General features: G+C 36.7%; 1 protein-coding gene across 2 annotated transcripts in view; it reads right to left on the bottom strand.

Annotated features, from left to right (window-relative positions):
* Nucleotides 1-2,306: 2,306 nt before the first annotated feature.
* The window catches only part of SRX (sulfiredoxin), a 46,703-nt gene continuing 23,461 nt past the window's right edge, over nucleotides 2,307-25,548 (bottom strand). Inside the window, exons 3-5 of one of the 2 annotated variants that reach the window (XR_016364412.1) lie at nucleotides 3,450-3,483; nucleotides 3,178-3,284; nucleotides 2,307-2,742 (exon numbers count right to left, since the gene is read on the bottom strand). Coding sequence is in view for 1 of the 2 variants with exons in the window: in XM_089828743.1 (XP_089684869.1) it covers nucleotides 2,727-2,742; nucleotides 3,178-3,271; nucleotides 3,450-3,483 (144 nt within the window). In the remaining variant the exon portion in view is untranslated. The remainder of the gene's footprint in view (nucleotides 2,743-3,177; nucleotides 3,285-3,449; nucleotides 3,484-25,548) is intronic. The other variant, XM_089828743.1, reaches the window with a different exon arrangement.

Genomic DNA, 25,548 nt, shown 5'->3' with positions numbered 1-25,548 from the left:
AGTAACACTTTAATATTTTACAGTTAAATTAGACGTTACTTTAATAAAACTTCAGGCATTAAAATGTATTAGCAATCGGACTCCGAATAATGCGAGTGATAGCTCATTGGAAAGCTCTTACCGAGGAGTATCGAATCCAATCACCAAAATTGACCTGCACTGTGTCCTGCCGACTTACTAAAAATAGTAAGTATGCCTGAAACTGAGTAAATCAACTTCGTTTTGGCCCAAACTGGAAATGACTAGGCCAAAACACTCCAAGATCCCATTAAACCCTTCGTTAGCCCTCGGGAACATGTAGAACAAGGCTAACGCGCACACACTTGGTCAACTGCTAAAATGGGGACATTACATGATCTCTATATTTATAGAGAAGAATTTCAAAATTGTTCAGTTTCATATAACCAACAGAACCAGTTAGAGTTGTTGAGAAACCCTCCTCTCTCTTTTTTTTAAAACTGTTGTTTGAGAAACCAATTAGAATCAGTAAGACTTTGAATCTGGTAAGTTACATATATCTAACTGAACCAGTTAGAGTTTGTTCAATAACTTCTTGTCAAAAAACTGCTTGAGAAACTAACTTCAATTCAGTTTTAGACTCGAAATAATTCCTGTCCCAGAAATATGAAAAACATTATAAGCCTCCAAGACTGAGTAACAAAGTTTCCAATTTGAGATTTTTCAAGAATGGTTTCCAGAATGTCAGTTTGCAACCAACTGAAAAATGCTTGTACAATTTCTATTGTTTTGAACGAAAATTATTGCACATAGTATTTTGACCCAAAAATCATTCAATCTTTTAAAACTGTGCAAACATATTCCAAATTTAAAACCCCTCTTTATTAATTTAGAATCAGAAGATGCCGTCTTTGAAACTGTCAAACATAGTTTTTCTCTGTCTTTTGAAAGAATAGTAAATCATATTACTTTGATATGTCTGTTACATAACTCTTTTGAAAAAATATCCTTCAAACTTCAAACATTTCGAAATGCTCTTTTTGTAAGAGCATCTTTTCAATTTTTTTAAAAACAAAAATTTTAACTTTGCACAGGGTAAGTTCGCTTTTGTAAAGATTCATACCTGTACCTGAATACCCATGATGTGATTCATACCTGGTCTTTAATATGCCCGGGAAGTGATGATTTTTATTGCAAGTTTATGCCTTATTCTTTGCCGTGCTATCCAACGACAAAGTCCCAGTACCTCATGCATAAGCAGAATCAAATGTGTGAGAGCATAGATAAAAACATTCATCCAGAAATACCAGAATCTTCAGGCAAACATTACAAAATATACCGATCAAAATGATGATAAACCAAGTGCTGTTGTGTCTGGAGTCGCAGGAAGATTTCCTTAAGTACATGAAAACCAAATGTAGTAGAGAAAAACATATGAAGATCAAGAACAGAAGAGAAACAATGATTTGTTTCAAATGAGTGAACTTTACCATTTGCCAAACACCCACAACCTTAACATTTTTTAACTTTGTTTTGATGTCCGCCATACATTATGGACATCTGGCGAAATCTTTGCTATCTGCGTACAACCAGTGATAGAGCTTACCATACAAGTGCCACGTTACAACTGCCAAAAACTGACTTTATTTAATTTTTCTTTATTCCCAACATTCAATGCATTGGACAGGTTTTATTAAATCTTTATTTGACACCTCGATATCAAAATATTTTGCCAACATAATTTGCCACTTTTTAAAACAGTCGTCGTGGTCGACAATATCAACATATTAATGTCATGATTCTTTTAAATTTCATTCTGCCTCTGAAATTACAATCAATTTACAAACTATTTAAAACACAACTCGGTATTCTATTTTTTGATATCATCACTGGTGATGGCATATTGACACAAATGTACTTAAAAATAACATATTTATTTTTTGAAAGAATATTTAAATATTGCTTACAGTACCAAATTTAATGAGTACCACAATCATCAAAATTTAGAGTTTGTCGATGATTCTCATTCAACTGAGAACTCCTCAAAGTGGTGAAGTAGTTTGTCCATTTCTGACATTAGAAATAATACAACAATGCACTATCCAAATTAGCTATTCATGACATTGTACATGAATGCATGCTGCGATGGTAGAAACAAATTATAATCATAATTCAAAATTATTTTCTACGTCATACACCCAAGGGCCAATATCATACCCTAACCGCTATTAAACTTCAAACAATGTCACAAATTATTTTCTACACCTTTTAGAACACTTCGTGTCATGCAAATTTTTCTTGAGTTTTATATTTGTAAAGCAATGCAATTATGAAATCAAACACCAGCCTAAACACGCTGAACAGCCTCTCACAAATTTATATCATAAATATTGTTTTGTGTGTGCAGCACTGTTTTAAGTTATCACCTGCCCAAGTCCCTTCATTAATTTCTTCGTACAAAAGCACCACCCTGAGTTTTGTCAATGACAAACATAAATATACTAGATAAGCTTTACACAAGCGGGTTCTAATAGCCATACAGGAGCTTACATGAACAGATTTTTAACGTCAAATTCATAGTTATAAGCCATGATAGTGGATTACAAAGGCACCCACAAAGGTTTACTACAGAATATCATATTAGTCAGGTAGATACAAAGGGAACTACTAGAGAACTCGGTACATCGAGAGAATGTTTTCATCTTCTGAAGAAATCTTGTTAGAAGTGTTTCACAGATCATCATTATGCCTTCACGTCACAATGTTTTTCAACGCATATGATGCCTACACAAGCCAAAACAAAATAGTTGATCAACATGGTAATTTTTTAGCTCAACTTCATTGCAGTCTTCCAAATGCACGAGACATCCAAATTGGCTTTATAGCACGGTATATCTAGTATTTTCCCATTTTAAAATGATGAAAAATAGCATTCAATAAGAACATATTAAATCATCAATCTATTTGAACAAACAGCGAAGATCAAAACATGCAGACTCAGATACAACGATGATGCTTGGATTATCTTTCTCACTCAGATGTCAGGCAAGAGAGATGAAATGCAGCCAGTAAACTCAGTTACTTTTACAATTATGTATCACAAAGAAGCTATTTCTGAGCAAAGAATAGCAGTAAAAAATGCACCATCATTTTTTAATATCCCTAGGCATTTTTGGATTAACATGTGCATACATGCATACACAATAAACATGTACTTGCCTGAGAGTTTCTTTTGTTCCTCGTCGTATTCTGCAACGAATAGTTGGAAGTCCTAGCTGCTGATGTGCTTCAAATCGATGACAACCAGAAAAACCTGAAGTGATCATCTAAGTGAATAAACCTATCAATCCATATCTGACAAATCCTTTTCAAAATTTGACCTGCATTAGCTCTATTCTGTAATTGATATGACATAAGATCCAGTAGACTAAAACATTTAGATATTAGGTGCAAAAAGAGAACGAATGGACAATATAGTGTATGGTACATACCATAGTATACTCCATCAACCTCAAGGACATCTATCTACAAAACAAAACGTCCGATGCCTCATCAGTGATAATGAAGCTACCTATCTATGCTAAATATAGAATAAGATAAAAAGTAATGCAAATATTTTATTAATAAAGTTAGCAGGACTCATCAATATGGTTCCAATTCAAAGAGAAAACTATCACAAGATCTTAAAATAATACATATCATAGATTTTCATGAATTAATTTAGGTGGTGTCAGCGTCTCTCTGGTTATGCACAAGCTTCCAGTGTAAAGATTGTCCAGAAAGATACAAAGGGGAGTGGTGAAGAATATCATGACATTTGCAAAGCCATCTACAAAGATTATTGTCAATGCCTTTGGTAATCCTTTATCACATCTAAAACATTCTCTTCCACTACAGAGTTCTAACTCTTTACTATTTATAACCCTACTTTATGTACTGCAACATCTGCAATCAAAAGACAGTTGAGCATTTCTAGATAATATCTATAATGATAATGAGTGTGTCGCTGAACTTTATATCAAATGTCACTTCTCAAAATCGGGTGCTTTTTCATTAACATCTCAACTTTCACATTGACCATACTTTTAATCGTTATGTTTGGTTAATGCTAAATTCTGTCACCATGTTTAACACTCACTCCCTGCACCTATAGTGGTGAGAAGCTCAAAGACACAAAGCTCATGCCTTCAACATTATGTCAAAATGGTGTAATCATCTCCGAGACCAGACCTGTCCCTCTATCCATTAGTAGGTGTTTATGGAGAGATTCACAAACCATATGTAGTAGGTCTTTGGGGAACTATTCACTACAAATACCTTTCCGACCATCGTCTGGAAAAAGAATCCAAGACATGGGCATTCATTCATGTCCAGATTATCAAACTCTAGGTGGAAAATAAATCATGAACAGTGACATCAAAGCTATGAAAGAGTTTTCCCAACATATGGGAAATGGATCTTATGGATTAAGGAAACCAATGGCACATTTATGCAATTCTATACAATCTGTAGCAAAGAAAGCAAGAATTCCATGGATGAACAAACTGGGTCCTAATAACAGTTGAAAGAAAGAAAAAAAATTAACAGTTGGAAGTCCATCTGAATACAGAAAAATGAATCCATTTAGCAGCAATCGCTGAAAGCCAAAAACTAGGTCAGCAAAAACCACAAGGCTCTATCACCACAAATCTCCCTTCAAGGAATCATCACGTAACAACACAAGCACAACATAAGAATAAGTTTCCTAGAATATGATAGTTTACTAACACTTGCATCTGAGGGAGGCATATTTACACTAATATATAAGTTAATATGTTAGAGAGCATAATTTGTATGTGCATAAAGGATATATTACTTAATTTAAAATATTTTAGGTATAGAATAATGTTTTTCTGTGTACAATTTTGAAATAGAATCCTACTTATTTTCGTGGTTTATTTGTTTTGGTTAACTTGACAATTCTACACCATGATTGCATGGAGGTGCATTAATTATGTTGGTTTTAGTTTATAATGTCTTATAGATTTGGAAGTGCAAAATTTTATCTCTGATACAGCAGAGCTAATGTTTGACTACTGTTTTGAGAGATTTAAGATTTTGAGAAATCCATTTATTCATACACACCAAATTTAGAGTGTTAAACACAATCCAAATCATATAACTTATAGATTTTATGTGTTTTATGTGTTGACTCTCAAATCTCTGTTCTGAGAAAATCATTTATTCATATTACACCAAATTTAGAGTGTTCAGTGCAACTCTGAAAACATAGCTTCCCAAATTGGATAAATAAAATAATGTGACAAGGTTATAAAAATATAAACATTACCAATAGCCCCATTAGAAATCATTTATCTTTTCAGATTTTTTATATAACTCGATGCAAATTAAATATTTATTATACTGCAATCAAATATGGTAATTACTGAACCATCTACTTTACATCTAATTGATCAATATATTTTTATTTGTATTATATGTTTAATATTTTTTGTGTTATTATATGTTACAAAAATATAAACATTACCAACACCCCCATTAGAAATCATTTATCTTTTTTTTATATAACTCGATGCAAATTAAATATTTATTATACTGCAAACAAATATGGTAATTACTGAACCATCAACTTTGCATCTAATTGATCATTATATTTTTATTTGTATTATATGTTTAATACTTTTTGTGTTTCTTTTATACTAACTTTGTAACTACACTATCTTAATTGGTATACATTATGCTCTATATAATATATTATTAAATTCTAATACAACTTAATACAAGTAATATATATTATGCTCTATATAATATATTATTAAATTCTAATACAACTTAATACAAGTAATATATGACATACATTTTGCATGCAATGCAAATTTATATAAAGATGTATTATATGTTTGGTAATTTTTATATTTATTATTATATATTTATTAATTATATAAATATATATATATATAACATAAACATAATATTTCTAAATTTAAACTACAAATTATGAAATATATAATGATAAATATTATTACAATAGTATTTTTAAAATAAGCTGTAATTTAATTTACATTAAAAATAATGTATAATATAATTTATATATATCAATTGTAATAATAAATATCATTATATTACAGAAAAATTATTCTGTATTATTCAAAAGATACACACTACATTAAATATTATTACATATTTATTATATAAATAAATGAATAAAAATACAGTAATAATAATAATCCATCATGCTAGGGATTGCCTTGTGGTGTAGTGGTTTGTTGGTTGCACTGTTAATGGTGCAACCGAGGTTCAAAATGCCGCTTAGCCCAAAACAGTATTAAGGTGAGTTTGGAATTGAAAGTGGGCCTTAATCCCACTATCTACCTACCAATAAAAAATAATCCATCATGCCAACAAGGGGGGAACAAGACAGAATTTGCAGAAGATGAGACTGCAATTTTAAAATTTTAGGGAAAACTATGCAGATATGCCATAGTTGGACCACCTAAATTCAGAATAATGTTATTTTGTTGAGTGTCAGTTCCAAATGTGGAAGGTTGCTCCTCTGTAAACAATACTTGTTGGTTCCTAACCCTCATGTTGTAGGGACATTCTTTAGTGGAATGTCCCATGATTTGGTAGATGTTGCACAAGGATTTCTTTGGACAAGAACCCTTTGTGTTTCCGGCTTCTTTGTAGTCGGTACACCACACTTCACCCTCCTCCGTTTTGCTAGATCCTCCTTTTGTTTCCTTGAGCTCTTTCATCATCCTCTAGAGGTCTTTCTGTAAGGCGTGTACTTTTTTACTTGATTCCTCATCGTCGCTTTCTTTTAAGGACTCGTCATCCAATGACTTGTTTTTCTTGGAGGTCTTATTTTCACTTTCCAAATCCATTGCACAATTGTATGTGTTCTTGTACGATGCAAGAGGTGCGATCTTCATCTTCTTCGGAGGTAAGTTTTCAATCCCTTGACAAACCATCGCTTCTTCAATTCATCAGTTGGCACGCATTTCATCTTTCTAAGTAATTCCTTTAGCCGTCATCACCCATAAGCTCTAACAGACTCATTTTTTCCTCGGTACTATAGATTTCGGCAAGGATATCATTATCATCTCGCAGCAACTTGAATTTCGTCTGGAATTCCTTCTTTAGTTCTGCCCATATTGTCAATTTGGTTTTATCCAAACCAGAGTACCAGTCAATGGCTCCCTCCCTTAGTGTAGCGGGATATTGTTTCACCCACAAGTCCTTATCGATAACCCCATTACTCGTCCAGATAGTCTCGCAAGTTTGGCAATGGCAGAAAGGATCCTCCTTCGCTTGGCCCACAAACTTAGGCAATTTCTACTTGTTTGAGACCATAACTACCGGTTGTTGTACCAATTGTGCCCTCTGTGATGATGGCAAGATATGTGTCTATGCACCTGCATTGCCTATATTGCAATCTGAGGTGTGGTGGGGTTAGATATAAAGTTTCGGCTACCGGATCGTATTTCCTCGTTCAGCATGCGAGGATCAAATAAAGTGTCTTGGCTACCTCGCACTTGTGCCACTTCGGCATCTCCAGCCACATTGGTTCCCTCTTCACTCCTACTTTGGGTTTCCTCCGCCTGTAGTGTGGGAGATAGGTTTATAAACTATTCACGTATTTCCCCAATCAAATTTAGCCTTTGTCGCGTTTCCTCAAGTAATTCTTTACTACTTCTTACCCATCGGTGTTTTAGCGAACACGTTCGTTCCCCTTCAATTGTTGCACCTCTCGTAACACCCTCGTGGTCACCTACGGTGACACCTCCATGGTCCCCTTCAAGCAACCCTTCGCCTGGTTGTCCCTTGGCGAGTTACCTTAACCTCTGTCGGCATTCTACTTGTTGTGCAAGGATTAGAGCTTCGTGTGTGGTTTCCAAGGCATCCGGTTTTTCCTTTCCTATCTTTATTCAATAAATTGGGCATCGATTCTCTAACAAAACATCATGTTTAAAGAAATACATTTTTTATTAATTCATGTTTCCGTACAATGTGGGTCAACTGTGACCTTGTTATTACAAATTTACAGTGTCCTTTTTATTCTCCCTTTTCAAAGGTTTAAAGTTCATGGATTGGTCCTTCACTGGGTTCCATCACATTCTTCCTCCCGGCAGTTATTTTTGGCAAAATTTCACAAGATCTATTGTCATCGTTTTTCCCACTCAATTTCCTCCCTTCGGTTCCTCTAAGCAAGGGATTCTTGTGCTAACAGATGGAGGAGGTGGGGCAACAACCCATTTGCAGCAGGGTTTACGTTCAACATGATGGAGCCTAAAATTTAGTCTCCAATTTTCTTTATGAAAAGTGGGCAAAGATGGAAAATTAGTATTAGAAACTAAAAATTGGAAATTCTTTGTATCACAGGCAGTTTTAGATTTGTATTCATTAAATCAGTTGATTATGCTCATCTCTACCAAAGCTATGAGGGATCCAGCATGTAATATTTTGGAAGCTATGTAAGCCAGCAATTATATTCAAACTATTTACAGCCTCAAAAGGAACCATGTTTGCGCATATACATCAGTTGAATTAAAGTTTGTATTGATTCATGAGTAACTCTATATGGAATATAAGCAGCTGATGTTAATATTGGGATCATCTCTAAGATAAGACTAAGAAGTTAAAGTGCCAAAGATGAGACCTGAAGCAGCAGAGAAAACTCATTTGGAACCGCACAGACTGAATCAAAGAAGTGAGTTGCATTAGTTCTCAGGAAAGAACAATAACAATATCATCATCCTTAAAGACACAATACTAAATTGCAGTACCATTTGTGGTAGCATGTTTCAAAGACTAATCAAAGTTATACAACCACATCAGCAAAGGTCAAGGATTAATATTCAACAGGAGTAGACAGTATTTGAGAAGTTGGGCAAGATTGCATGTATAAATTACAAGTGGAATGCTTGGCTGTAGCTCTGCAAAAATTCTGAACAATGGCTTCATGAATACAAGGAGCCCACAATAAAGACTTTGCAAATAGGTCCTTGAGTTTGCTGAAGTGCACGGAGACCATTTGAAGTTTTGCACCACAAATGGAGCCGCTGGTATCCACGGTAGAAGGATAACATGCTAAGAACTGAACCTTACTTCATCCATGTATCAACCGCAGGAGAGCCATGTCGAGTTTAAGATAGAGATGAGCAATAGGCAAGTAGAAGGAAAAGTTAAAACAGCAGATCTCAATCTGAGGCATGTCGCTGAAGGAGAATGTTGAAATCGCAGAACATAGTACCAAACTCAATATGCCTGATATGTGCAAAGAATTTGCCCAGATTGCAAGCTATGCATGCCAACATGCGGTTGTGTGTATGCTGGGACGATAGAGGAGCTGAGTATCAGAATTTGACATCAATGATCCCTTTTTCTTAAAACGATGTTGTTGGGTGTAAATATCATAACACCTGCAGAGATAAAGTGCAGTGTCTACAGCACTCCGATGGTGATGTTTAGGGAAATCTTCATTGGTAAGTGCGGCATATGGAGGTCACAGTATGTGCATTACCTTGAATAAAAATTGCTTCCCTCTGCATCAAACGGCGACCACAAGATCTTCTAGTAAGTATTCCTTGTAAAATGTTTACCTGTATGTTTACTTATAGTGCCCGTATGTATTTTTGCAGGTGTATGAACAGATGTGAGACGAAGATATTACACAGAAAAGGCTGTAAGTCGATATTACAAAAATATGGCTTGTGATCTGATGTTTGGAAGGTAGGAATTGCACAGAAAAATGCCCAAAAAATGTCCATGGGAAATGAAAGAAATTGCATCAAACGTTGATACACGCAGAAGGATCAGTCTGAAAAGGCACCCACAGGACTGAAGGAGATTATATTCAGCTCTGCATTAACAAAAATAAAAAATATAAAGCACGAGAATCTGATTATATTTTGATAAAATTAAAACATATTAAACTTTTAACATTGGTTAGTTTTTAAGCCTAAAAAATTTTTTTTTTTTCTGAGTCTGCAACTTTGCCGCCCATTTTTCTTTTGAATTTTGAACGATGGAGGGCCCTAAACCTCCGGATCCGCCTTCTTGCCCAGACCTGCAACTGGTGCTTGCGGTGAGTAGAGATGTTGACCAGTTGATTGGCGGTGGGTCCATGGTGTTAGATGGGTCGGGTAATGTCAAGTCAGCTTTAAAGGATGGACGGTTGAGTGTGGACGTCCCTGAGCTGGTGGGAGGAAGTTCTGCATGTTGTCAGCAGGGAGGTGCCCAAAAGTTGGATGTGGGTTCTCGGTTGGGATGGAAGAATGCACTCGTGGGTACCAAGATGTCCAGCCCCAACACGTAGAATCCCATAGTAACACGTGGACAAGAGGGTCCTATGATTGCACTCCCTGATTGTATGATGGACAATGTGACTTTTGGCCTCAAACTTTGTGTTGTAGGCAGATTTGTTGCTTTCCGCCCTTCTATCGAGACTGTAAGGAAATGGGTGGACCATAAGTGGAAGATCAAAGGAACTATAAGTGTTTCTGCCATGCCAAGTGATCTTTTTTGTTTCAAATTCACCACGGAAGAAGATCTCATGGCGGTTCTGTCTGGGACTTGGTATTTTGGGAAGCATTGTCTGGCCCTGACTAGATGGCATCCGGGCTTTGATGCTAGTTTGGAGCTAAACAAACTTGTCCCAGTTTGGGTAAGATTACCTGGCCTCCCTCTGGAATTTTGGGATGAAAGAATATTAAGATGGGTGGGGAACTCTGTTGGTCATTTTGTTACTGCTAACAAAGTGACAATGCAAAAATCGAGACTTGTCTATGCTAGATTCTATGTGAATGTAGCACTGAACAGAACACTACCTACTGTGGTCACTTTAAAAACTAAATGGGGTGAGAGAGTTCAGCCCATAGAATATGAGAATGCTGGCTTGTTTTGCCAAAGATGTGGGCAATTCGGTCACCTTATTGTGGATTGCAAAGCTAAAATGCAAAAAGATAAACAGAAGGAGAGCTCTCCAGAGATAGTTATGGAGACCATTAGGGAACCTTCTGTACTGACTGAGAAGATAGTAACGAAACCTCCTATGACCTTGCCCAATAGGATCCCCACGCAGGATATGAGTCCTAGGGGAAAGGATACTAAGGAAGATGAAAAGGCACAGGAGGAATACCCTTTCAAAAGAGATTTGGAGGATCTTTTGGGCTCACCTTTGGCGAGGTCTTCGGCGGAGGAGTGTCTGGAAGATGGAGAAATAGAAGGAACCAACACTCTATAGGATTTGACAACAGTCCAATTTGGGGGGAGCAAGCTTGAAACCCCTTCTAAGGGAAAAGGGGTAACCCCCGCTTTTATGGGCTCCTCAAGAACACGGGGGGGGGGGGGACCATAAGCATAAGGAAGGTGATATAAGGGAGTTAGTTTGCTCCCCTCTGAGGATGGTCAAGGCCTCGCAGGCTAAGATAGCGGCGAGAGTAATGGCAAGCATTGATAATATGGATAAGCAGATGAGCCCCTCTTCGCCTCAGGAGGAGGATAATGGGGAATGGGAAGTGCAAAAGAAGAAGAAAAGGGGAGGGAGAAAACTAGATATTGGAGTTTCAAGAACAGCAGGAAGACCATCAAGCAGAGTTACCAGGACAAAGCAAACTGCTAGAGATGTAGCCAGTGGTAAACAGCTTACACTGGAGATAGTAACAAAAGGTAAGAAATGGAACTCCTTTCATGGAATATAAGGGGATTGAATAATCCCCAGAAGCAATATGCTCTTAAGCAATTAATATCTCAAGAAAAAATAGACTGTGTGTTAATTCAAGAGACAAAAATGTCTAGCTCAAATTTTGATAAAATTGCTAGCTATATCTGGCCAGGGGCGGGGTATTTGCATAGGGATTCAGATGGAGCTTCGGGGGGAATTGCTACCATGTGGAGTCTAAACTTGTTGAAGGGCTATGAGATCTAGAAGGAAAAAAACTTTATAATTACTCATTTCCAATCAAATAGGCACAGTTGGAAACTGATTAATATCTATGCACCTAATAACAGATTAGGGAGGAAGGAAATGTATGACAATTTGATAAGGATATTTGAAACTATGTTGGAGGAGCAATGGATGTGTATGGGTGATTTCAATACTCCTCTTTACCATTCGGAGAAGAGGGGAGGCAACAGAGAATGCCAGGAGAGCTTGCAAGATCTAAGTGAATTTACGAGGAAGTTGGACTTCATGGATGTGGAGCTGAGGGGTAACCCATACACCTGGACTAATAATAGGAAAGACGAGGATCTCATTCAGGTTAGGCTGGACAGATTATTACTGTCAGGGAATTGGAAAAGCATGGGTAACTCCTACTTGGAAAATCTCAACAGAACGGTGTCTGACCATTCACCCATTTTATTCCATTGGGAGGATGGCTATAAAGGGGGAAAGAAACTTTTCAGATATGAAATAATGTGGGAATCACATCCGGAATTCAAAGATAAGATTCAGGAGTGGTGGAATATAAGAATAGATGGTACTACAATGTACAGACTTACCCAGAAACTAGATAATATTCGAAGAAATGTCAAAGCATGGGCGAAAAGTTCATTTGGGGATCTTTTTAAAAGTAAAGGAGAAGTAGAGGAAAAGCTGAAAAAACTCCAAGGGTTATTGTAGAAGGGAATAACTCGGAGGAGAATATTCAGGAAGAGGAAAAACTTAGGAGGTGGAAAGAGATCCTCCAAAAGGAGGAAATTTTCTGGAAACAAAGATCTAGAATTCAATGGTTGGAGGAAGAGGACAAAAATACTACCTTCTTTCACAGATCTGCTTCTAACCACAAAAGAAGAAACACTATCTCAAAACTAAGTGAAGAAGGGGGAAGGGTATTGAAAGAGCAAGAGGAAATGGGGAAACTAGTGGTAGATCACTTCAATAAGGCGCTTAAGGAAGATAACTTCGTTGGGAACCAGGTGATCAGGAGAAGTCTGATTAATTCAATCCCAAGGAGTATAAGAGAAGAGGAAAATGATCGGATCCTTGGTAAGATCTCGAAAGAGGAAGTGAAAAAGGCAGTGTTCTCAATGAAAGCTTTTAAGGCCCCGGGCCCCGATGGTTTCCCACCTGCTTTCTTTCAACATTTCTGGGAGGTGATCAAATCAAAAGTAATTTGGGCGACTAGGGATTTTTTCAGAACTGGCAAACTACTATGGAGCATAAATAAGACCTTTATTGCCCTAGTTCCTAAAAATTCCAATCCTCTGAATTTGAATGATTTTAGACCTATAAGTCTATGTAATACTATCTACAAGGTCTTTGCCAAGGTTTTAGTGAACAGATTAAAGCCTTTCTTGGAAAAAATTATTGGTAGTCCTCAGAAGGGGTTTGTGCCAGGAAGGCAGATCCTTGATGCGGCTATTACAACCCATGAGGTTATCCATTCAATGGAAAAGAGCAGGCAATCTAGAATGGCATTCAAGTTAGACATTTCCAAAGCTTATGATAAGTTCAAGTGGAACTCCCTTCAGGATGTACTAGAAAGAATTGGATTTAACAATAGGATTATAAACTTGATCATGTTGATGGTGAGCTCAGTGCAGTACTCTGTCCTACTAAATGGGTCCCCATGGGGTAACATAATGGCAGGAAAAGGCTTAAGACAGGGCGACCCGCTCTCACCTTACCTATTTATCATGGTAGCAGAAGTCTTGGGAAGGTCATTCTGTAAATTAGTTGATTCGGGTTGCATTAAAGGTGTGAAACCAGCCACTAATGCTGAAACTGAGGTTATACAGCAATTTGTGGATGATACCTTCCTATTTGGAGAATCTTCAATCATGGAGGCTGAAGCCTGGAAAATAATTTAACATAATTATGAAGAAAGCTCAGGGCAACGGGTGAACTACCATAAAAGCAAGATTTATTTCTTTAACATTGATTCTTCACTTCAAAGAAGGATTAGGAAAATCTTGGATTGCTAGTCTGCTTGCCTCCCAGACACTTATTTAGGCCTCCCCCTCACTACTAAGGAGGTTTCTAATGAATTTTGGAATACGATAGTGGAGAGAATTCAAAAGAAACTTGCAGGGTGGAAAGGGAAGATATTAAGCAATGCTGGAAAACTTCAACTGATTGCTGCTGCTCTTCAAGGAATCCCTATTTATTTCTTATCCATATTTAAGATTAATCTTAATATGGCCAAGAAAATTGAGAGAATTCAAAGGAATTTCCTGTGGTCAGGGACTGAAGAGAAAAATAAATTGAATCTGGTCAACTGGGAGGAGGTGTGTAAACCAAAAGCTAAGGGGGGGCTTGGGATTAGAAGAATGAAAGACCTTAATAAAGCTCTCCTCACAAAAAATGGATGGAGATTGGTAGAAGGAAACACGAGGTGGGGAAACATTATGAAAGCTAAATATTTGTCTAATACCTCCTTTCGGTGGAACCTGTATAATAATGACCTCCCGGGTGGTTCAAAGATCTGGCAGAACATTGTTAGAAATAGAGGGCTGCTAAGAGAAGGATTGAGGTGGATTATGGGCAATGGCTTCAATATAAGGTTTTGGGAAGACAGGTGGATGGATGGGAAACCGCTGGCCTTAAGTAAATATTGTGGTTTAATGGAACTCCTTAAGGAGGACATAGGGGTTGGAGTGGGAGACTACATTGATCAGGGGAGGAGATGGAAGAAACTGTTTAAGGAGGACTATCCGCGGGAGATAGGTATTCTCATAAAGGAACTGGAAGAACTAATAAAGGAACAAAGACTCCCATTATTGCCACAGGAAGATATCATGGCTTGGGATTTAACTCTGAATGGGAACTTCACTGTCAAATCTGCTTATACCCTAATGTTCAGTAAGGAACTATGCCCAACTACGTGGAGTAAGGTATGGATCAGTAACCTTATACCTAAGATTAATTTCTTTTGGTGGACGGTTCAACATGGAAAAATCTTAACAATCGATAATTTGAAAAAAAGGGGATTCTACATAACAAACCATTGCTGCCTTTGTGAACAAAAGGAAGAAAGTATTTACCACCTTTTCATTGAATGTCAGTTTGCGGTTGACATCTGGACTAAGGTTTGGGAAAGATTGGGGGTGGCTTGGGTCATGAAAGATAACTTGGGACAGTTTGTGGATAATTGGGATTGCCCATTCCATCATCCAAGACTAATCCTTTTATGGAAGTTTATCCCACCATATGTATGCTGGCACATATGGAAAGAAAGGAATAACAGGATATTCAGGGGAGAAAATAGGACGGTTGAAGTGGTTTTTGGAGTGATGAACAAACTGTTGAAGGAAAATCTAAAGGTAGCTAAATACAAGATGCCAAAGGAGGAACCCAGAAGACTTGAAGGCATTGTGGCTGAGAATTGGGGTTGTCAAGAGGACTTCTTCCTTTTTGATAACTCCGCTAGGAGGAAGAGACAACAGACAATATGGAGACCACCCACCATCACATAGTATAAACTAAATTTTGACGGAGCTGCGAAAGGAGGACAGAGAGCGGTTGGAGGTGTGCTGAGAGACAGGAATGGTGATGTACTATTGGTTTATGCAGGCCAGGTGGGGATTGGTAGCAATAATGTGGCAGAAGCTACGGCGTTATTATGGGGTCTTCAACTCTCTAGGGAAAGAAACATTTTAGAGTTAACTATAGAAGGGGACTCTAAACTAGTGATCGATTGGGTAAAGGGGGAGGCAAAATTGGGATGGAAGATTAGAAATATCATCTTGGATATTAAAAATATATTGGAGGAAATGAGAATGGTCCACCTGCAGCATATCTATCGGGAGGGTAATCAAGTGGCAGACGTTGCGGCTTCCATGGGGTTTAACATTAGGGCAATCACGTGCTGGGAATATTTAGTTGATATCAACGAAAATCTAAGGATGTTGATATCTAAGGAAAAAGGCAGCAAAATTCAAAATGGTGATCACTAAATTTAAAAGTAAGGCCAAATTTGGCAAGATGGAGAACTTTGTCGCTAAATTTAACTTTAGCGTTTTGGAAATAAGAGACAGACGTGGACGTACAAATGACAAGTGGAGTAATTACGAATTAAGGAAATTGTCTTTTCGTAATTATGGAAACTTGGGGCAAGCTTCGAATCGCTCTCCAAATGGAAGTACGATAGATATTATGGATTGGGATGTCAAAAATCGACGGGGAGAGAAAATTAGGTTTTTTAATACCCACGAATCTCATAATAAGATGTTATGAGATTCTGAAGCTCATCATACACAGGTCTATAATTTTGATCCCTATTGCCCCAAAGGATTTAAGCAAGAGAGCAGCCACAGAGAATTTGAAAGTGATAAAGTTCTGATGCATATTTCTGAGGAAGAGAGGCAAGATAGTGGAGGAATTGAAATGGGAGGTGATTTGAATCGGTTGGAGCCAATGAGATTAGAGAACTTCAAGGACAGGATGGCGACCTGGTATCTTCTGAAAGAAGGGGGTTTTTTGCCCTATATGTTGTCCATGGCTGGGCACGATGAAAATTGTGCGTTACAATTTGTGAATAATTGGGATGATAGGAAGGTTACAATCAACGGCATTACTTTTCAAGTCACGGAGGAGGTAATTGCCATGGCAACAGGACTCACAATGAAGGGAAAAAAATGGAAGAAAGTCACTAAAGTCTCGGATGAGACTAGCATGAAAAACTTCTTTGCGGAGAATGAGGAGCCAATTCGCTACAAAGGAGGGTTTAAAAGGGATAAGTTACTTGAGCCCTGGGATGATGTGTGTCTGGTCCTGATGAAGTATCTCACTCTGGAAGGCAGGTTTGGAGTGTGCTATTACTATCATTTTCCTTTGTTGAATCACTTTAGAAATAGGGATTTCATTTCCATTCCGTTTTTCCTTCTGCATTCACTTGAGGATATGATTAAGGATATTGAGGAAAAAAAGAGTAAAGGCTTAAACTTCACCATTATTCATCAAGGGTTAATTTTCCGTCTGTATCAGTTCCACTTAGCTTTGTGTCCCCCCAGAGAGGTTGTTGTGGAAAACCCCACCATAGTTGGATTTCCCCCCCGAGCTCCAATACAGGGACGAAAATCCATACTCCTAGGCCATCTCCTAGCAAGGATACTAAGAAAAAGAAAAAACTTGACATGGCCCTAGAAAAAAAGGGAAACAAGAAATTTAAAGTTGATAAGGTGGTTGAGGTTGTTGGAGAGGATTTTGGTGAAGATATTGGGGGAAAAGCAAGAAGAAGGTCTGGTAGGTTAGCTCAGTCCCAGGCTAGGGGTAAGCAGAAGTCCATCAGGTACCCTGTTGAGGAAATTGAAGAAGATAGCTCAGGCAATAACAATGACAGAAGGGAGGAGGAAAGTATTTCCAACTCTAAAAAGGATGATGGTAATGAGGAGGGGGGAAAAAGTTTCAATTCTGGGAACATTTTGATGGATGCCACTCAAACTCAAGTGTCGGATGGCAAAGAAAGGAATACTGAGACAACCCATGTTTCAGCCAGCTTCTCACTTAAACCTTTTACTTTTTGTGATGAGATGAGCAAAAAGGATAATTCCCCAATTACCATTTCTTCCCCTATTAAGGAAAATTCGAAGATTTCCTCTAACCCACGAGTGATGCAGGATAAACCACAGGGACAGAAAATGAAGGAGGTTGCTGCTAAGAAGGTCGAGGAGCATAAAGAGGAGACTATGACGGTGGAGGAGCATTACATGAACCTGGAGGAAAGGGTCAAAGCTTTGGAGGAGGGGTTTTTCACCTTCTCCAAGTTTGGACTTAAAGTTACTCATGTTGTTGCAACTACCCTCCAATTGTTGGCATAGGAGAAGGAGAAAGCTGGCTTGGACATGGAGGACAACAAATTACTCTTTAAGTTTCTTGCCGACAACTGGGCCCAAAATCTTCTTCATGCAAGAGGAAAAGGGAAAAAAGAAATCTAAGTCTTTTTTTAATTCTGTTCAGTTATGGGGTCCAAGGATCCAAAGACTTAATATACTGTTATGGCAGTTATGGTTTTGCTGGTTATCAGCTGTATTTAAGTTTTTATAAGGCTTGGGTGCCTTGTTGGACTTTGGTTAGTTGCTAGGGTTCCTTTCTAGTTCTAGCTCTCTGGTTTTTGGTTTTTGTCTCTGACTACTGGTACTCCTGTTCTATTTGTCTGTTTTTGTTACTGGTTGGTAATGTGCTGGTTACCAGCCTTTTGATGGTTAAGGGCCGACCCCCTTGTTTTTGGTCGCTTTTAATTTCAAAAACATTGGTTAGTTTTTATTATGAAGAGGTGCATGGTTTGGTTGAATAACCAATGCCTTTTCATTCTCTATAAATATATGATGTGAAATCAAACTGGGAAGAGACACAAATAAAAATTGATATTTTAAAATTTTATATATTATGATGCAGTATGATAGATTATATTCTTTTATTGGTGGAGAAATGAAGTTTTGAACAAAGCCCGTGGATTGAATTACGGAGCAAATTTATATTCGATTCTAGAATAGAAATGCAACAAATAGATCATTTGTAAGGAGTGTCTTTATTGCGATTTTATTTCGCCATAGTTATTTATTTTAAATTTTAGAGTTATTAATTATTATTAAGTTGTATCCTTTATAAATGTTTTTTATTATTTTCTAAAAATATTTTAATGTTCGGATAAGTGGACTAGGTCATATTGCATTTTAAATTTGATAAACATAAATATTGTGAAATATTTTATTTGAATCCGTATTTATGTCTAGTGTGTCTTCGTAGGAGTTAAAGTGCATCCTAGACTAGTTTAAAATTGCGTTTATATAATTGATCCATCACATCTGAATTGTTAAAATTGTTTATAGTTTAAATATATTGAATTTTATAAAGTTGTATGTTTCAACTAATAATATTGACTCTGATTGCCCCTTTAATTAAGCACTGGTCTTTTATTCTTGATTCATAATCCATATGCTGGCAATTGTTTCATTTCTTTCCTTTGAAGAATTAATATATTCATTTGTTGCAATTCTCTTTAATAATCATTTTTATTTTAAAAACTTTCATATATTCATTCATTATTTTCAATTCATGATTTGCTGGTTCTAAAGTTTTCTATAATTCTTGTCATTTTGAAAAGCTCTTATTGCATTCGCATTCTAATTTATCTGCTATAAGCATCTTGGATTTAAAGTTGTTGTCCAGGATCAGGTACAGCCACCTCGGTTTTGCAAAGGCTCAGGGGATTTCGATTGCATCGATCAATCCTATTAAGTTGGCTTTAACTGGTTGGACATCCCAGCATCGAGCAGGCAAGGCTCGTAGGATTCCAATCTATAGTTTTGGGAACCAACACAACGCATCCCACACAATATCCTTGGCAACTTCTTCCTGTGAAGCCTCCCTTCATACAAAAGTCTCAATGGCCGCCCAAAACAGAATGTGGAAGTTTGTGATTAGGGCATGTTCCCCTTCAAAAAGCTCTGTAACTCCATTGTCATTTGTTATGATATTCTCATTAACAGGTAGTCCCATTTATCCACCATATTTCATTACCTTTGTCACTTTCCAAATTCAGTCAGCCATGACGCCAAATGTTTGCCCTCATGAAGGTTACAGGAACTTATTGCATATAGACAAAAAAGTAAGGTATTCAACACAGAATATAGAGAGAACTCAATACCATTTTATTTTATTCATTGATCACCCTATACAAGAGTATTTTCACATTTCCATATCTCGTTCCATGAAGAGGGTTCATAAATATAATGCCTGAGGAGATGCAAGGCGAACCGTTGCACCCGTGTAACTCCCTCAATTATACCAACTATTTAACTACCCAAGTTTCCCGACAACGGTGGAAACCCTCAATGAGAGGATGAAAACCACAATGGGGGTAATATACCTGCAAGCCCTTATAATGCATGTAAAGGGTTGCCGGTTAATAGCTACAATTATTCTTTCTGAGAACACATTCTATTAGAAATGTCTATATAGCTTGTTAGGATTACATAAGCCTGTGAAAACTACCTGGATAGAAGATTTACATTCTCTTTCTAAAAGATACCTTGTTAGAGAATTTACAAAAGCTTACTACTGAAGCTTGCCTTGTTAAGAGCTACAATGGTAAGAAAGCAATCTAAGCGAAAATGATCTAATGATAGCATTATCTTGCCTTGTAGATCTTCGCTGCTTATTCTCAAAGATGCATCGATCTTCTTCTTTACTCTTCCTTTCTCGAGAGCCCTTCAGTCTCACCTCTGTCTTGTTGTTCAAAATAGCCTAACTATTGCAACACTTCCCTTTGCAACAATGATCTTCACTAGCTCGCACTTCGAACAACAATGCCAGTGCTCTCTTGGCTGCAACAGCACTCTTCTTCACCACCAACAACAACTTCACAAAATGAAGTCTAAGTGCCTTTATGCATTCTATAATGTCAAGGTGTAATTACCCAAAACAAAATCTGCTCGTTTTCAAATTTGAATTCATGCCCTAACTATTCACAGAAAACCTATGACCCCTACGAGTAGGGTCTAGACTGGTAGCCCTGTCAGTCATGAGCCTATATGTAGCTTTTGTCCTTGCTTCCTTCTGTTGCTTTGACCTTTACTCCTATCATGTCAACTCTGATTGGCCTTGTGTCTTGTCACATCCATGGTGACTCATCTCGTAGATGATCCGTGATCAAGTAAACTCCATGCTTGTCTTCCAGTGGTGGCTTAGACTACATTACCATATGCCTGTGTACCAGTCCATCCTTCTACCCATGGCAGCGTTACTTTGTAACATCTTCATCTTCCTTGACCGGTTGCCAATCAATGACAACACCAATTTACAAACTTCATGCCAATGAGACTTATAAATCCAACAATCTCCCCCTTTGGCATTGATGGCAAAACCTTTTTAAACCATCATGTAAACCACACTTGTCTCTCTTTGTCAGAACTTTGTAATGTCCCCACTATTAGGGTTAATTTGGGACAAACAATACCTACAAAATAAATGGTAGACTTAAACAATAAAAAGACTAAACATATTATTCTACCCTTTATCCTAACCCCAACCTTAAAAGACGTCTCAAGATCGGGTTTCCTAACCCTTAGTTAATCGACCGTCTTCTCTAGAGTGCACCCCTTAAGGTTCACATATGCATATGTTGACATCATCATAATATTCTTACTATTATATTTCCTCAGGCATGTTGGTCAAATGAAGATAATTCTCACATACCAACATTATAGAGGTCATGTCCTTTTATAGTAGTGTTCAGCCAAACAGGCATTTCACCCATCTCTGATACCAACACTACATATCCATCTCTATTGTGTCAACCAAACGGGTAGTTACACCCATCTCTGATACTGACACTAAGAGTTTGTGATCTACATCGTGTCAGCCAAATGGGAGTAATCCCATCTCTGATATTGTTACTAGAAGTTGGCAATCCTTCCTTTATAAGAGATTTTATCAATCCCTTTTAGAAATATTAACCTATTTAATAAAAAATATCTTCTTGTGATCCTTTTAATAAACAAAAGAATTATGATTTAAAATAGAATGTTCATATATATAGTTTCAATTATAATATCCAATAAAACACTAAATCTAGAAAATTAATAAAATGAATGTACACCTTTCTATCAATGTACTTGCAATTTGACTTGCATGAGGTTAACCTTTATACTTGAGGCTGACAGTAACTATTGTTCGTGGCATTTGCATAAAATATTCCCCATTCTATTCGATGGTAACATGGATTTGTACTATAAATTCTTCTTTGTTTGAATGAGGGGGAATTAATAAGATAGACCAATGAGAGTTGCCAGTTTATATGGCTTATCTTATTTGTTTCTTGTCCTCGAGCAATTATGATTTCCACTTGAATCATTATATCTCAAAGAACATTTAGATTTTGATAAACATCTTTCTTTAAATGGGGTTGCAAGCTTTGGGTTTAACTGTGGAGGAAACTTCGTAGTTAAGCGCGCTCAGGCTGGAGTAGTACTGGGATGGGTGACCTCCCTCTAAGCTTGCAAATGGGGTTGCAAGCTTTGGGTTTAACTGTGGAGGAAACTTCGTAGTTAAGCGCGCTCAGGCTGGAGTAGTACTGGGATGGGTGACCTCCCGGGAAGTCCCGGTGCTTCACCCCTGTGAGCATCACCTAGATCCAATGAGTGCTAAGTGTTCCATTTATTCTCATGAGAGATGGATTCATGTTGAATCACTACTCATGTAACATGGGTCATCGAGTTTGACTCAAAATCACACAGTTAAATCCTGATATTCACATCACAATCTTTCTTTAATTTTTCATTGTTTGGATTAACTGATAACTAGGATTTTTTATGTTCCATTCAAATTGATGATTGATCCTCATTTAATACGACACGATATAATAGGTGATCAATTCATCAATTGGTTTAGATATGATAATTAAATGCTACATGATGACAAATTATAGTTTTCATAATGTCAAAGTTGTTGAGTTGCCTCAAATGGTTCTAAAAATAGTTTGATTGATATCTTCATAATCAAAAGATAGGGTTTGATTAATTTTCCAAGTTTCAACATCTTTTGTTATAGCTTGATGATTTTTTTAATTGTTTCTTTGAGAATCATTAGTATGCATTTAAGATGTGAAAGATTTCAATAGTTAGCATAGAATATTGACCTTAGTTCTTTTAACTTCGTACATGACCTCCTTAAGAGGATAAGAAAAAAATCAATGTTGCAGACACTCATCTACGAGTAGGCTCCCTCAAGGCATTAGGATTACATTTCTGTACCCATCTTGGAATCTTTCCTCAAGGCATTGGAAAACCATGTCCTTACCCATCCTAGAATCTATCTATCTCGAGGGGATTTACTATGTCTCTTCCTGATTGACAAAAATCACTTGTATTTAAGAATTTATATTCATCATTTATGTAATCATGTTTCTAGGATAAATTATAACCTATACTCAATAATTTGATCTTTTATTGATTGAAATTCTTATAATTGTATTCACCCTATAGGATGGCAAGCTCATGCTCTGATACCACTGTAATGTCCCCACTATTAGGGTTAATTTGGGCCAAACTATACCTGTAAAATACATGTTAGACTTAAACAATAAAAAGACTAAATATATTATTATACCCTCTATCCTAACCCCAACCTTAAAGACATCTCGAGATCGGGTTCCTAACCCTTAGTTATTCGATCGTCTTCTCTAGAATGCACCCCTTAAGGTTTACATATGCATATGTTGACATCATCGTAATATTCTTACCATTATATTTCCTTAGGCATGTTGATCAGATGAAGATAATTCTCACATACCAATATTATAGAGGTCATATCCTTTTAAGTAGTGTTTGGCCAAACAGGCATTTCACCCATCTTTGATACTGACACTAAGAGTTTGTGATCTATTTCATCATGTTAGTCAAATGGGAGTACTCCCATCTCTGATATTGATACTAGAAGTTGGCGATCCTTCCTTTATAAGAGATGTTATCAATCCCTTTTTGAAATATTAACCCATTTAATAAAAAATATCTTCTTGTGATCCATTTATTAAACAAATGAATTAAGATTTAAAATAGAATGTTCTTCTATATATATATATAAGAGTTTGTGATCTACCTCATTGTGTTAGCCAAATGGGAGTACTCCCATCTCTGATATTGATACTAGAAGTTGGCGATCCTTCCTTTATAAGAGATTTTATCAATCCCTTTTTGAAATATTAACCTATTTAATAAAAAATATCTTCTTGTGATCCTTTTAATAAACAAATGAATTAAGATTTAAAATAGAATGTTCTTCTCTCTCTCTCTCTCTATATATATATAGTTTCAATTATAACATCCAATAAAACACTAAATCTAGAAAATTAATAAAATGAATGCATACCTGTATATCAATGTACTTGCAATTTGACTTGCATGAGGTTAACCTTTATACTTGAGGCTGACGATAACTATTGTTTGTGGCATCTACATAAAATATTCCCCATTCTATTTGATGGTAACATGGATTTGTACTATACATTCTTCTTTGTTTGAATGAAGTGGAATTAATAAGACAGACCAATGAGAGTTGCCAATTTATATAGCTTATCTTACTTGTTTCTTCTCAGTCTTTTTATCCATGCCAAGGGTTATTTATATTTCACTTTCCCCTATGTTATTCTACCTCAAACTTACTTATTTCCCCTTCTATATCCACATCAAGTATTTTGCTGACATCACCATAGATAAATGTCTCATGCTCTTCATAGTTGATTGTCGACCATGTCATTGCTGACATATTCAATATTAATTGAAGTGCACTTCTCCTTTGCTCATTCTTATTTGGTAGTAACACATTATGTTCCACGTAATCTGTGCATAGAGCCATGCATTCCCTTTTTTAGTTTGTTTGAAGTGAATTATTTTTCACATATGTTATCCTCCCATTTATTATGTCAAATTATTAATTGCAAAGTTTTTGGACTGTTCTCTCTGATCAATATGGTATTTATAACTGCCATGTCCATTTAATTAGTCACATCATTTTTTTGTCAACCGACGTGTATAGGTGATTGGTCATTTAGTAAGATTTATGTGGGGTTTAATATAGTTTGTTTGTTTGTTTACGATTTGATTATTAATTCTTATATCGCGTTGTTTATTATATTGTGATATTAAAATTGATTGTTTTATCAATATATATCTAATAATTAGTTGGTTGTTTATCAATTATAAATAAGAATGTTGATTTAGTCTCATTATTGGGCAAGTATTACATCCTCCTTGTCTGCATTCATTGAACTATAACGACAGAGAGCTTTACACCGGTGTGTGGACTTAGTCAAATTGACTCCATTCTCTTGATCTCCTCTTTCAGATCTCCCCTTATGGATGTGTCACCTTGATCATTCTTTCTTTTCTTTCTTGAGTCTTATTTTCCTTTGTTGTTCTCTGCCTCCTACTCTTGTGTTTCACTTTTCTACCCATGCCTGGGTTGTCTTTGTTCTCCCCTTTTTTCTTATACTCCCTCTTATTCTTACTTGTTTGTTCCTCTTCAATATTCTCCTCCTTACATTATTCATCTCCCCTTTTTATTTATTTCTTTCTTTTCAGCTCTTTTTCCCCCTATCTTCTCCATTACTTCTCCCTCTGTTTGTCATCAATGACAAAAGATTTATAGGTTGTCAAATACATCGACTCCGAGTACTAGCAAGATGGGCTTCCCATGATACCTAGAGATTAGCAAGAGCAATGGACTCACTATTTATGTCTGCCATGAGCTCTTCAAGTCCATCAAGTATACTGATCGGTGCTTTGGTGATTAGTGCTTTTGCATCCTTGATGTGTCCTTGAATTATACCTGTCAGGGATGACAATATGTTTTGCACTTCTAGAAGTCATACAATCTTCTTTTCTTGTTTTGCTTTGACTTGTTGAACTAGGTGCAATGGCTTTGAGTGTTCAGCTCAACCAAGTTCACAAGCTTCTTCATTCTTCTTGCTTCCATTTTGTTCTCTACTAGGTCCTCAACATTTCCCAGTTGGTCCTTGATATTATCAACTAAAATGGTAAGTTGACCAATCAGATCTGTATCTGGATCATATGTTGCATTTGAGGCTAGTTCTACAATGATGTAGACCTCTAGTAATGATTAGAGTTCTCACCCTTCAGTGTCTTTTT

This window comes from Cupressus sempervirens, chromosome 1 (genome assembly GCF_028749045.1).
Source record: "Cupressus sempervirens isolate cs-2001-9-10 chromosome 1, ASM2874904v1, whole genome shotgun sequence".
NCBI lineage: Eukaryota > Viridiplantae > Streptophyta > Pinopsida > Cupressales > Cupressaceae > Cupressus > Cupressus sempervirens.
The sequence above is the reverse complement of the archived record's forward strand: the minus strand, read 5'-3'. Positions and strand labels throughout refer to the sequence as shown.